At 44.1% G+C, this 12,614-nt stretch overlaps 1 protein-coding gene across 9 annotated transcripts in view; it reads left to right on the top strand.

The window, feature by feature from the left end:
* Positions 1 to 452: 452 nt before the first annotated feature.
* The window catches only part of Sufu (SUFU negative regulator of hedgehog signaling), a 113,469-nt gene continuing 101,307 nt past the window's right edge, over positions 453 to 12,614 (top strand). For 3 of the 9 annotated variants that reach the window (XR_003483680.2, XM_027407123.2, XM_027407125.2), the window contains exons 1-2: positions 458 to 832; positions 5,019 to 5,153. Coding sequence is in view for 8 of the 9 variants with exons in the window: in XM_027407123.2 (XP_027262924.1) it covers positions 651 to 832; positions 5,019 to 5,153 (317 nt within the window). In the remaining variant the exon portion in view is untranslated. Of the gene's footprint in view, positions 833 to 5,018; positions 5,154 to 12,614 lie in introns of all 9 variants that reach the window. The other 6 variants (XM_027407122.2, XM_027407121.2, XM_027407127.2 and 3 more) reach the window with 4 other exon arrangements.

The raw sequence follows: 12,614 nt of genomic DNA, 5'->3' as shown, positions 1-12,614 counted from the left end.
CAAAAACAACTTGATAGGTGAGAATATTCAGGCAAAGAGAAAGTATGCGTAAATGCTTTCCCCTGGAGTATTTATTTCCCTGCCTCTTCAAGTTTCTTTGAGTCATCGGCACCGAGATATATTAAAGAGTTGTAACATATTAATAAAGACACACAAACGAATGAGTTGGTCAGTTGTCAGGCTTATCTTAAAATCGCGTATCAGGAAAACAGTACTAGCTAGGAGCTTCTTAGCGCTTTCACCACTCCTGGCACCTCCAGGTTCCGCGTCTGTTTCAAACTGGGTTCCTCCTAACACTAGGGGGAGGCCGAGATCCTTGGGACGCTCCCAACACAGAGGCAGGGAGGCGGGGCCTATTGTCAAGTCACGCCTCTCCATTTGTGACTGGCAACGGCACTAACCAATGGGCGGCAGCCAAGGGCACACCGACGCCCCGCCCCCTGGAGCTCCCCGCGGTCCCGCAGCACCCTCTGGCCGACTCTGCGAAGGCTAGGGCTTGGGCGGACGGAGCACCGTGCGCAGGCGCGGAGTTAGACCTCGCCGTAGCCCCCATCGCCTCGGGGAGTCTCGTCCACTGTGGGTCCGCTGGCCCATCGGGGCGCCTCCCCTCTTCTACCCTCCCGGGTTCCCCGCGCGCCCTACGCGCCCCGATGGCGGAGCTGCGGCCTAGCGTCGCCCCCGGCCCCGCCGCGCCCCCGGCCCCTGGCCCTAGTGCCTCTCCGGCCTTCGCCTCACTCTTTCCCCCGGGACTGCACGCCATCTACGGAGAGTGCCGCCGCCTTTACCCCGACCAGCCGAACCCGCTCCAGGTCACCGCTATCGTCAAGTACTGGTATGCCCTGGGCCTCGGGGGGACCGGGGCCGCCGGGACGGCTTCGAGCGCCGGGCACGAAGTAGTTTGCAGCAGCGGGAGGAAGAAAACGGTTAAAGGACTTGGGAGCCGGGAGCTTCCTGATGCTGGGGACGGAGTTAAGACAGAAGTTGGGAGTGGGGACAAAGGGTTAACGGACCCTCTGAGTAGTGAGGGGTTAACCGGGACTGGGGGGACTGGGAGCCGGGGGTGTGAGCAGGGGCGGAGGGGGGACGTGTGAGAGCGAACTGTAAACGTGGAGAAAGGAGGGGCGCCTGGGGTGGGTCATTGGTGGGCTTGGGGAAGCCAGGGGGCGGCTGGAGTGGGATGGGGGAGGTGAGGCGGGGCCTGGAGAGCATTTGAGAGTGCTTTGGAGGGCGCGAGACCGCGTAGTCCAGGGCGGTCTGGGGACCAGGAAGCCCCTGTGGGCTAGGAGGGAGGAAGATGAGGGCATTGTGCCTTTGATGAGTGAAGAGTTGAGGAGGAGACCTTCTTTCGGGACCTTCCCGAGCGCTGGAGCTTCTGTCATTCAGTACGAAGCTGTTGCTCTTGAAGTTTGACAGAGCCACTCTTCCAGATAAACTTTTTGCTTACTCTGCACAGTTCTCTCTCTGCAGAGCTTGCTTCTGGCGTTGCAGCTGCTTTTGCTTTAGGACTTTAGTGAAGAACAGGCTCAGTGAGCCGTGCTTTGGCTCGGGATTGAAGGGGATACTGCATGGGAACTGCATGGAGGAGACCTTAGTCGTGGTCAGGGGCAGCCTGAAGACGCGCCTCCTGTCATGTCTTCAGGATTTCAGCCGAAGTTTCTCCTGGGAAGCCCAGGATAAGTTTAAAGTTGCTCAGTAAAGGATTAGTTTCCAAATGGGCTGTTCTTCGGGAAGAAACTACCCTTTCTGATTTCCCGTTCTTGTTTGCAACAGGTGTTATGGGGACGAGTTCTCATTGTCTTTCTGGACCAAAAATAGACTAAGAGATGGCCGCATTCATGCAGGAACTCAATGTATTAGATGATCCCTTTCAGTGGATCTTGGAAGACTCCCGGGGCAACTGCTTGGGGTACTGGCAAAAGGTGGACCTGAAGGGGGAAAGTGGATGCTGTTGCTGGTTTACACCCCTTTTAAGGCTGTCCTTTTCCTATGCAACACCCCTTGCGGCCTCTGGGGAAGGCAGTTAGGCTGTACAGGGATGAGATTAACTCCCTGTGTCGGTGAGAGGATGATGCAAAGAAAACTGACAGCCTGGAGGGCCTGGGGACCAGCCTCTGTTCTGGTAGCCAGGAGTGCATCTGTGGCAGGCATGCTGTTCACAGGCGGAAAACAGCATGAGTGGAAAACAGCTCTTGGTAACCTTGTTTGTTTGTTTGTTTTTTGAGGCAGAGTCTCACTATGTAACTCTGGCTGTCCCAGACTCGTTTTATAGACCAGGCTGACCTGGAAAGCACAGAGATTCCCCTGTCTCTGTCTCTGGAGTGCTGGGATTAAAGGCATGCACAAATCCAACCAGTAGTAGCTCTTGCTAACTTAATCATTTTAATTGCACCTTTATATTTAACTATGTTGTGAACTTGTCCCATGTTATGAGAGAAATGAGGCTGGCCTTTCCATGGTGTGTGTTTGCTCTGATCTTGTTTAAGTGTGAGGGGAAGTCCCTCAAAGAATAGGGCAACTGGCTTTGTTACCTACATGGCTGTCATGAGAGTTGTGTGGTCAAGGTATGGAAGCATTATACAAAGGACCAAAGTAGTTACAGCATTCTTTTCTTTTCTTTTCTTTTCTTTTCTTTTCTTTTCTTTTCTTTCCTTCCTTCCTTCCTTCCTTCCTTCTTCCTTCCTTTCTTCCTTCTTTCTACCACAAGCTTGTAGTGAGGCTGTGTCCTCAGAGGTAGACCAGCATGTGGTAACAACTGGGAAGGCATGTACAGCATTTTGTGAAATAAGAAAGGCCACCTAGATGCGGGAATATAGGAGGAAACAACTTAGGGACTGTTTTGTTTTTTTTTTTCTGAGACTCAGGGGGATTTGCAGAATTGAGATACCGAAGTTTATTCATAACCTTACCTTTAGAGTCTTACCAGCCCCTTCAGTTCTCATAGCAGGGTACTAAACTGCTTGAGTCTGGCTATAGGACTTCTTTTGGATTTGAGGGGTGGCTTTTTAGCTAGTGGTCCCTGGCTGGCAGGGGTACTCCAACTAATACTTGAGACTTTTCGAAAACAAGTCCAGGATCAAAGCAGGTAGGCAGAGCCTGGCGCTCTGGGTCCACTCTAGTCCTGCAGCTGTTCTCTAGGGAATTCAGGGTTAGGGGTGCTTTAGGCCATTAGAGCACATCTTTCCCTAAGTGTCAAGCATGATTTTCAACATTTATCTGAGTGTGGATGATAGAACAGCACTCTCTGAGCTTGGGTATGAGGCTGTTTGGTTCTTGCCATTCCCTGACTCCTCTTAAGGCCTCTTCTTGATATGCCCTCTCCTGGGAGACTGTCTGAAGGAGCTATAGTGTGCTGGCAGGTGGAGCAGGACGTGGAGCACAGTGTCACTGCTTGTTGCTCAATGGACTGAGGCTGCAGCAAAGGCTCTTGGGGATTTGCAATAGGAAGTTGGAGGGAATATGGAGCCTGTATTTTTTAGGGTTCTGCAGTCATAATGGGGTCCTTTTCTTTCTTCTGTCCTTCCCCAAAATGTTTCTAAATACAACTGGTTATGGATTTAGTCAAGTGATTTGGTGATGGTGCATGCACACCTTTAATCCCAACACTTTAGAGGCAGAGGGGGATCTCTGTGAGTTCCAGGTCAGCCTGAACTACAGAGATAGTTCCAGGACAGCCAGGCTACACAGGAAAACCCTGTCTTGCAAAACAAAAAACAAACAAAAGGCAGGCATAGAGACTTGGCCTTTTACCTAACTCACTCAGGTGAGAGCTAAATTATTTGTAGTGACTTTCTTTCTTATGAGTTCTATAAATAACTTAGCCTTTTCTTTTCTTTTTCCCCAGAGAATAAGGATTTCTGCAAAGGCTAATAACATCCTGGCAAAGAGGATGAAACCAGACTTACTGGTTTTAAAATAGGATTTGAATTGCATGGTCCTGGCACGCTTGCTGGGATCTCCTGTACCATGTCTTTTATTTGGTTGTTAGCGGTCCCTCAGTAGTGTAGCCCACATGCAAAGTGTACTCCTGCCTATGGTCCAGGGCCAGGCAAAGATTCTACAGTCTGTGGAGTACAGTCTGTGGTTGCTCACATGTGGAGTTCATGGGCTCAGTACACACTTTGTTCTGCTGATGGTTTCCATTTAGTGTGCTTCTCAAGTCTACTATGCTTTCCTGTCCATTCTTAAGGAAAACAGTTTTGTTTGTTGCTTGTTTTGTTTTGCTTAAGCACTAATTACTAAAAGAACTTTTATTGAATTAAATCTCTAGTGAGGTAATGACTGAATATCTTCTTCAACTGCTTCTCTGTTGGATTTATGGGGAAATTTAATGTGAGCCTTGGGAGCATCAAATTGTGAATTGTCCCAGCTCTTCTTTGAGACAAATGACTCGGATGCTCCTTAGCACGCAGGTGCTCACAGGGTCAGCCTGGTTCATTGCTTCAGTGCTCCGCGTAGAGCTGGGCTAGCTGATGTTTGGACTTTGTCACTCTCAGTGAATGAGCTTTGATCTGTGCAGACCAGAGGCTTTGTGTGTATTTAGAAGAAACAATAATAGAGGCACAATCCAGGCTTTCAGGAACTAGCTGTCTAAGAGACAGGCGTAGACTGATACCTGTACTGCCAGGAATGACGTCCATTGGGCATGCTCTGTATAGTCATTCAGCAGAAGCCGCAGCCACTGCTTAGCTGATGCACCTCTTACCTTGAAGCCTGGCATGTTGTCAGGCCCCATAGAAGACTCCAGCTGGAGTCAGCAACTTGAAACAGGAGAGAGCAAGGCGTGCAACCAGCAAGTGTGCTTCAGAGGGCAGAGAAGGGGGCTTCTTGGTCATGAGGCGTCAATAGCCTCAGCTGCTTCACCCGTGGCTCGTTGCTAAAGAGATTTTTGCTGCCCTTTAGTTATCTTTTGCTTTAGGTCCTTCTAGGATGGGGCTTTTGGGTTTGTAGAGCAGAGCCTCTTACTTGACATTTTCTGGTATCCAGGTTTAAATTGACACCTTATATTTTGTCTTTTGCAGGTTGGGTGGTCCAGACCCATTGGATTATGTTAGCATGTACAGGAATATGGGGAGTCCTTCTGCCAACATCCCCGAGCACTGGCACTACATCAGCTTTGGCCTGAGCGACCTCTATGGTGACAGCAGAGTCCATGAGTGAGTGTATGCCACCTGTCTTTCCTTGATAAGTCCATTTCTTTGGCTTTATTGAACATGTGTGATGTTCTGTGGACATGTTAGTTCTACTAGGTGACACTTCCCAGTGTTACCTCTCTGTTTGTACTTTCTGCTTGTGCTATGTAGACCTAGCTGGTATTGAACTTGTGCTTGTAGATGGCTTAGGTTGCTCTTGAAATTCTCCATCCTCGCACTTGAGCCTCCTGCGTGGCAGGGGTTGTAGATATGTGCAGCAAACTTGCATTCATCTGTGCTAGCATTGTCCACTTCATTTTTAGCACTGATCTGCTTCTATTCCTTACCCTTTTTGAGGCTAGAGAGATGGCTCAGCCATAGCTCAAGTGGTTAAGAGCACTGGCTGCTCTTCAGAGGACCCAGGTTCAATTCCCAGCACTCACAGGACAGCTCACAACTGTCTTAACTCCAATTCTAGCAGATTCAGTATCTTCTTCTGGCCTCTGTAGGCAACAGGCGCATAATGGATACACAGACAAACATGCAGCCAAAACAACCGTACACTTAAAATAATAGAATAATTTAAAAAATTTCTTACTCTTTCACTGATTTCTCTTTATAATCACCTAGTATATGTCTTAATTCTAAAATATATATTTGAGAATTAATATATATATATATTATATTTTCATATATATATTATATATATATATTTTTTTTTTTTTTTTCGAGACAGAGTTTCTCTGTATGGCTTTGGAGCCTATCCTGGCACTTGCTCTGGAGATCAGGCTGGCCTTGATCTCACAGAGATCTGCCTGCCTCTGCCTCCTGAGTGCTGGGATTAAAGGCGTGTGCCACCAACACCCAGCTCTAAATTTTGGTATTTTAATACCAAGCAAAAATATAATTAACTTAGTATTTAATCTTCCAAAATTGCAATTAGAATAATTATAAAAGCTAACAACATTTTTTTAAATCACTGATTATATGCCAGGTACTCTTCTATTTATTTTATACTTATGTGTCACTAATGAATTTAATTTTCAGCATAACATTGTAAAATTGGAAGGTGATAATATGTGCCCCACTTAGTATGAGGAAATGGAAACAAAGAGCTGCTATAACATAATATTATTTGTCCACAGGGTGAGGGCCAAGATTGATTGATTGATTGGGTGATTGATTGAGAGCCAGGTTAGATGTTGATAGTCTGGCTCCACAGGTCAGACTCCTTCAGGATCCTCAGGCATAGTAGCCAAGTGCTGTATCATGGAGCTACATCTTCAGTTCAGTCTATAATCTGGGTTCTTTTGAGACAAGTTCTTGCTATATAGTCCTGACATGCCTGGAACTTACTATACGAAAGTATTTAACATAGCAACATGGAAGATTTTAAGTACTACAATAAATCGGGGGGGGGGGGGTTATCATCTTCATTAACATATCACCCTTGTAGATGGACTTTTCTTTCCCACCTGCCAGTTCCCAAATAACCGACACAGAGACTCAATATTAATTATAAATGCTCCTCTGATAGCTCAGGCTTATTACTAACTAGTTCTTTTTTGTTTTTTGGTTTTTGTTTTTTGGTTTTTTTTTTTGGCTTTTCGAGACAGGGTTTCTCTGTGGCTTTGGAGGCTGTCCTGGAACTAGCTCTTGTAGACCAGGCTGGTCTCGAACTCACAGAACTCACCTGCCTCTGCCTCCCGAGTGCTGGGATTAAAGGCATGTGCCACCACCGTCTGGTTACTAACTAGCTCTTACAACTTAAATTAACCCATTTCTATTAACCTATGTATTGCCATGTGACTCATGGCTTTACCTCTCCTCTAGCAAGTCTTGCTGTCTTTTTGCCTCCTGGTGAACTGCACTGACTCCACCCTTTTTCCCAGAGTCCTTAGTCTGGATTTTCCCATCTATCCTTACTTATCCTGTCCAGCTGCTGGCCAGTCAGCTTCTTTATTAAGCCAATCACAGCATAATTTACACAGTGTACAGAAGGATTATTCCACAGCACATCATCTCCAGAGTCGGTCTCTACTGAGTCAGGACAAGAGGAGCCTTGCTACTTTCCAACTGGCCTATGCTAAGTACCCTATCCCAGGCAGAAGAACAGTGGTGGGAGAGGACTCCCTTGTTAGTAGCCTCTCTTGTTATTGTTGTCTTATAGATGAGGAAACTGAACTGCTCAAGCCTCACATCTGGTTATAAAAGAACTGGAATTTGAATTAGGATGAGTCCAGTGTTTGAAACTCTTACATTACTGCACTATACCATACCAACTCCTCACCCACAGGTCCATGCTAGCTTTCTCTGTTTTGTTAGGCTCAGCAGCCAGACCTCTTCTCCTCTCTTAGCACATGACAGGCAGTGTCTGTGCCTGTCTTCACAGCCTTCAAAATTGGATCAGCAGAAACCTTGGGAATAGACTTAATCTTGCCTGAGTGTGGGTTGTTTTTGTTGTTATTTGTTTTTGTTTATTTATTTACTTTTATGTGTATAGTGGAACGCAATTAATGCATACCGAAAAGGAGTCCAAGCAAGTTTGATGAGCAGAGGTTTTATTATATAAGTACTCACTTGACGGAGTCAGTCCTGTACAACCAGGCCAACCATGGAACAGAAAGATCCACCTGCATTCGACCCTCATATTTAAGGTCTTGCTACATCACTCTGACCACGCCCTAGTGTGCGTGGTCTGCATCATCTGTGCCAGCCCCCAAGAGGGCGTGGCTAACATTTCCCCTACAATTCCCCTTTCAGTCTAATTGAAGATTAAAACTTAACAGTATAAGTTATCTGCCATTAACAATCATAAGGGTGGGGCGGGCATTGGTGTCGCACACCTTTAATCCCAACACTTGGGAGGCAGAGGCAGGTAGGTCTCTGTGAGTTCGAGGCCATCCTGGTCTCCAGAGCGAGTGCCAGGACAGCCTCCAAAGCTACACAGAGAAACCCTGTCTCGAAAAACCAAAAACAAACAAACAAACAAATAAAAACAACAACAAAACAATCATAAGGGTGAATTACACAAAGTTATAATAATCTACTAATGTCACATCTTAGCTATAACTATTCCAGCTAAACCTTAAAAGTATCCGAAAGAGATGTCCAGCTTGAACACCTCCTTCCAAACCCAACCTTAAACAATGGGAAACTAGCTCTAAGTAGGTGTCAACAGTGGGGAAAGGGACGCGTAGTGTTCTGCTGAACTGGGAGTATGACAGCCTCGTGGGGTCCCGTGGGAAGAAATGTTAGTGTGATGAATGTCCTGAATGGGTTATATCCAGTCTGTGTCTGGTGGGAGATGCTTGATTGAAGATCCAGGTTGAAGTCCTTATCTTGATTGAAGTTCTTGTGTTGACTGAAGTCAGTACCCGAAGTTCTGGCCAGAGTGTCAGTTGAAATGAAGCAAGTTGGATCCAGTGGACTGGAGGAGATGTGGCCCATTTTCTTTTCAGAGCAGGTCTTCATTGGCTGTGTGGGACTCAAACATAAATGTTAGCAGAGAAATGTTCGCCTGTATATGTATGCATACCGGGAAAGGCAACCATGGGAAAATAAGAATTATGAAAGGGTGTACACCTTGAGAGAAGAAAGCCAGGAAAAGACAAATGGCAGTCCCTAATCTTTCTCCTATTTTGTATTACATCAATTGGCTTCTTGATATAATACAGAAACTCTGAAGTTTATTTTAACAATGTGCTTGGATTTAGAGGAAAGCCAAATCCAACTCTTAAAGCCAGCATTGGTTTAATTGAATAGGGACTAGGAAATAAGGAGAGATATTCCTTTTGTTTGATGGTTATAGCTACCTTCTCTTCTTAAGTATCTACCCATGCAGTGTCTTTTGACTTCTGGAGATGAGTTTTCCTGTGACGATAAAAGCAAAACACTTCCCTTTCCTTTGGGAGATTTCTATACAGTTTATGAGATAAACTTTCGTATGTTACCTGTCATTCTTCCTCATCGAGAGGTTTTTCTTTTTTGACTCAAATCTTGATTAACTTTGATGGTATCCAAATTTTTTCTTTTCCTGTGGAAACAAAGGCGAAAACCCTTTGTTTCCCCCCCCCCCCAAAGTAACACTTGTCCTGGTTTCCATACAGAGGTCAGTACATCTTTGAAGTATACTGGCTGATTCAGTTCTGCAGTTTTTTCCCTAGTCCAGTGTCTTTCTGCAGCTGTTTGGGGGTTTTGTTCCCCCAACCTGTTTGTGGAGCATTTTTTTTTGTTTTGTTTTTATTTTTTTTTCCGAGACAGGGTTTCTTTTTCTTTTTCTTTCTTTCTTTTTTTTTTTTTTTTTACAGATTTTATTTATTTATTATGTATACAACATTCTGCTTCCATGTATATCTGCACACCAGAAGAGGGCACCAGATCTTATTACGGGTGGTTGTGAGCTACCATGTGGTTGCTGGGAATTGAACTCAGGAAGAACAAGCAGTGCTCTTAACCTCTGTGCCATCTCTCTAGCCCCGACACAGGGTTTCTCTGTGGCTTTGGAGGCTGTCCTGGAACTAGCTCTTGTAGACCAGGCTGGTCTCAAACTCACAGATATCCACCTGCCTCTGCCTCCCGAGTGCTGGGATTAAAGGTGTGTTCCACCAACACCCGGCTGTGGAGCATTTCTTTTAGTGTTCTATTAGATCTCTCTACACTGTAGGATTGTGTGGTATACCGGTTACATGTTTTATGTTATAATATTTGAAAAACTGTTCCAATTTAGTGGAGACATATGCTGGAGCATTGTCAGTTTTTATTTATGCAGGTATACCCATAACGGCCATCACCTCTAACAGATGTGTGATAACAGAATTAGCCTTTTCAGAGCTAAGAGCAGTAGCCCATCGAAACCCTGAAAATGTACCTGTAGTATGATGCACATATTTTAAATTTCCAAATTCTGCAAAGTGAAAGATATCCATCTGCCAAACCTCATTTCTCCAAATGCCTTTAGAATTACATCCTTCTGGCAATGCTTATAAAAGGAACAAGTAGGACAGTTTCTCACTATCTCCTTGGCTTGTTACCAAGTGACGGAGAATTCCTTTTTTAAACCTTTGCTATTTACAGGATGTTTCTTATGAAATTCTGAGGCTTCTAGCACGCTTCTACCAATAAACGATCAATCTCATCATTGCCTTGTGCTAGTGGGCCTGGCAGACCCGTATGGGATCTAATATGAGTTATGTATAAAGGATTAGTTCTGTTCCTGATAGTGTCCTGCAATTGCATAAACAGCGAAGTTAATTCTGTATTATCAGGAATGAATTCTGCAGTCGCAATATGTAAAACAACTCTCTCTGCATATTGAGAATTAGCAACTATATTGAGAGGCTCTGTAAAATCCATAAGTACCATGAGAATTACGTATTATTCTGCTTTTGAACTACTTTACTTACCTCTCCTGATTTATAACCTGCCTTACCTGATTTGTTGGCATCAGTGTAGAAGGTAAGAACTCCAGAAATAGGAGTTTGTCTTACAATATGTGGAAGGTTCCAGATTGTCTTTTTTATGAATTTAATTCTGTCATTTTTGGGATAATTGTTGCTAATTGTTTCCAAAAAGTCAGTAAGAGCTATCTGCCAGTATTCATTGTCCTTCCATAAGGAGGAAATTTCCTCATTAGTTAAAGGTACTATAATTTCTGCTGGATCTTTTCCAGTCTTTTGACGGAATCTTAATTTGCCCTTTAGAATCAAATCAGAGGTCTTTTCTATATATGTATTTAGCTTTTTATTCTGTTTATGTGGCAGAAATATCCATTCCAATATAATATCTTCTCTCTGCACCAGAATCCCAGAAGGGTATTCTCTGAATGGTAATATGACCAGAATACAGTCTAGATTAGGGTCTACCTGATCTACATGTGCTTTCCATGTATTCAGCTTTCCACCCATTGCAATTTTTTCCCCACTTCCATCAGATAATATTTGTGGAATGTTTAAGCCCTTGTCCCCTTTAAGGTCCATTTTTAAATGCTTTAAGTCATGTCCTTCCACACCAATAATGGTCTGTAGTTGATAGATTTCCCCTAGCAGCTTCTGAAGACTATTAAGAGTTTGATAATGATCTCTTCTAATTTGTACCTTTTGGGGCCTGATAAGTCTATCTTGTAACCTAATAGAATCTCCTCTTTGTATCTTTTTTGGGTCAATTTGTAACCCCCAACGAGGCAGAGCTTCCTTCACCATTTCAAACATACATTTCAATGTTTCCTTATTAGAATGTGATAAAAGAATGTCATCCATGTAATGGTAAAGAAGGGATTGTGGAAATTTCTTACGAATTATTTCCAAAGGTTGCTATACAAAGTGCTGGCACAAAGTAGAACTATTTAGCATTCCTTGTGGCAAAAACCTTCCACTGGAATCTCTTAACTGGCTGTGAATTATTAAGAGTTGGTACGGTAAATGCAAATTTTTCTCTATCATTTTCCTGTAACTGTATAGTAAAAAAACAATCTTTCAGATCAATGACTATGATCAGCCATCCCTTAGGAATCAAAGAAGGCAACAGCATTCCAGGCTGCAGAGAGCCCATTGGCTGAATTACCTTATTGATGGCTCTCAGGTCTGTTAGCATTCTCTATTTACCTGACTTCTTTTTGACAACAAATACAGGAGAATTCCAAGGACTGGTAGATTCTTCTATATGCCCAGCTTCTAGCTGTTCCTGTACTAACTTTTCTAAAGCCTCTAGCTTCCCAGAGGTCATAGGCCATTGTCCTACCCAGACAGGTTCATCTGTAAACCACTTTAAGGGTAGGGCCTTTGGCTCCTCTGAAGGTTTATCATTTGTACTTAGTTTCTGTACAGCTTGGATATTGGTAACTGTTTTCCATAGCGTCTTACCAAATTTTTTCTATCATCTAAAGATTGTACACAATTTGTATCCAATACTGGAGGAATATTAATCTGAGTATTCCATTGCTGTAACAGATCACAACCCCAGAGATTTATTGCTATGTCTGCAACATATTGTTTTAGCCATCCTTTCTGTCCTTCTGGTCCAATGCAGACCACCCAATTAACACTCTGTCGAATTCTAGATCGAGTTCCAATCCCTAAAAATTGTACATTCACCTCTCTAAGAGATTATCTCTGAGGTCAGGACTTTTGGGTAATAATAGCTACATCCGCCCCAGTGTCCACCAAGCCAGTAATAATATTATTATTAATTCTTACTTTCAACTGAGGCCTCTTATCATTAATCGAAGTTTGCCAAAGTATGTTTATCATCTCCAGTCACATTTGATTCCTTATTACTAGCCAAACTACCATCTAGAGTGGTATCACTTTTTTCAATAGGCAATGTACCATCTATTCGTTCCAGTGAAAGATTGCCCTCCATAGTGACTGGGAATGACTGGAACTTTCTCGATATGGGGGCCTTCGAGAGGTCCCTCAAAGCGTTTTCCAATTGTAACAGGTTTCCTTGCATGTCTCTGGTCCAGTGTCTGCCCTTCCCACATCTTCT

This window comes from Cricetulus griseus, chromosome 3 (genome assembly GCF_003668045.3).
Source record: "Cricetulus griseus strain 17A/GY chromosome 3, alternate assembly CriGri-PICRH-1.0, whole genome shotgun sequence".
NCBI lineage: Eukaryota > Metazoa > Chordata > Mammalia > Rodentia > Cricetidae > Cricetulus > Cricetulus griseus.
This window is presented reverse-complemented; position numbering and strand designations above follow the sequence as displayed.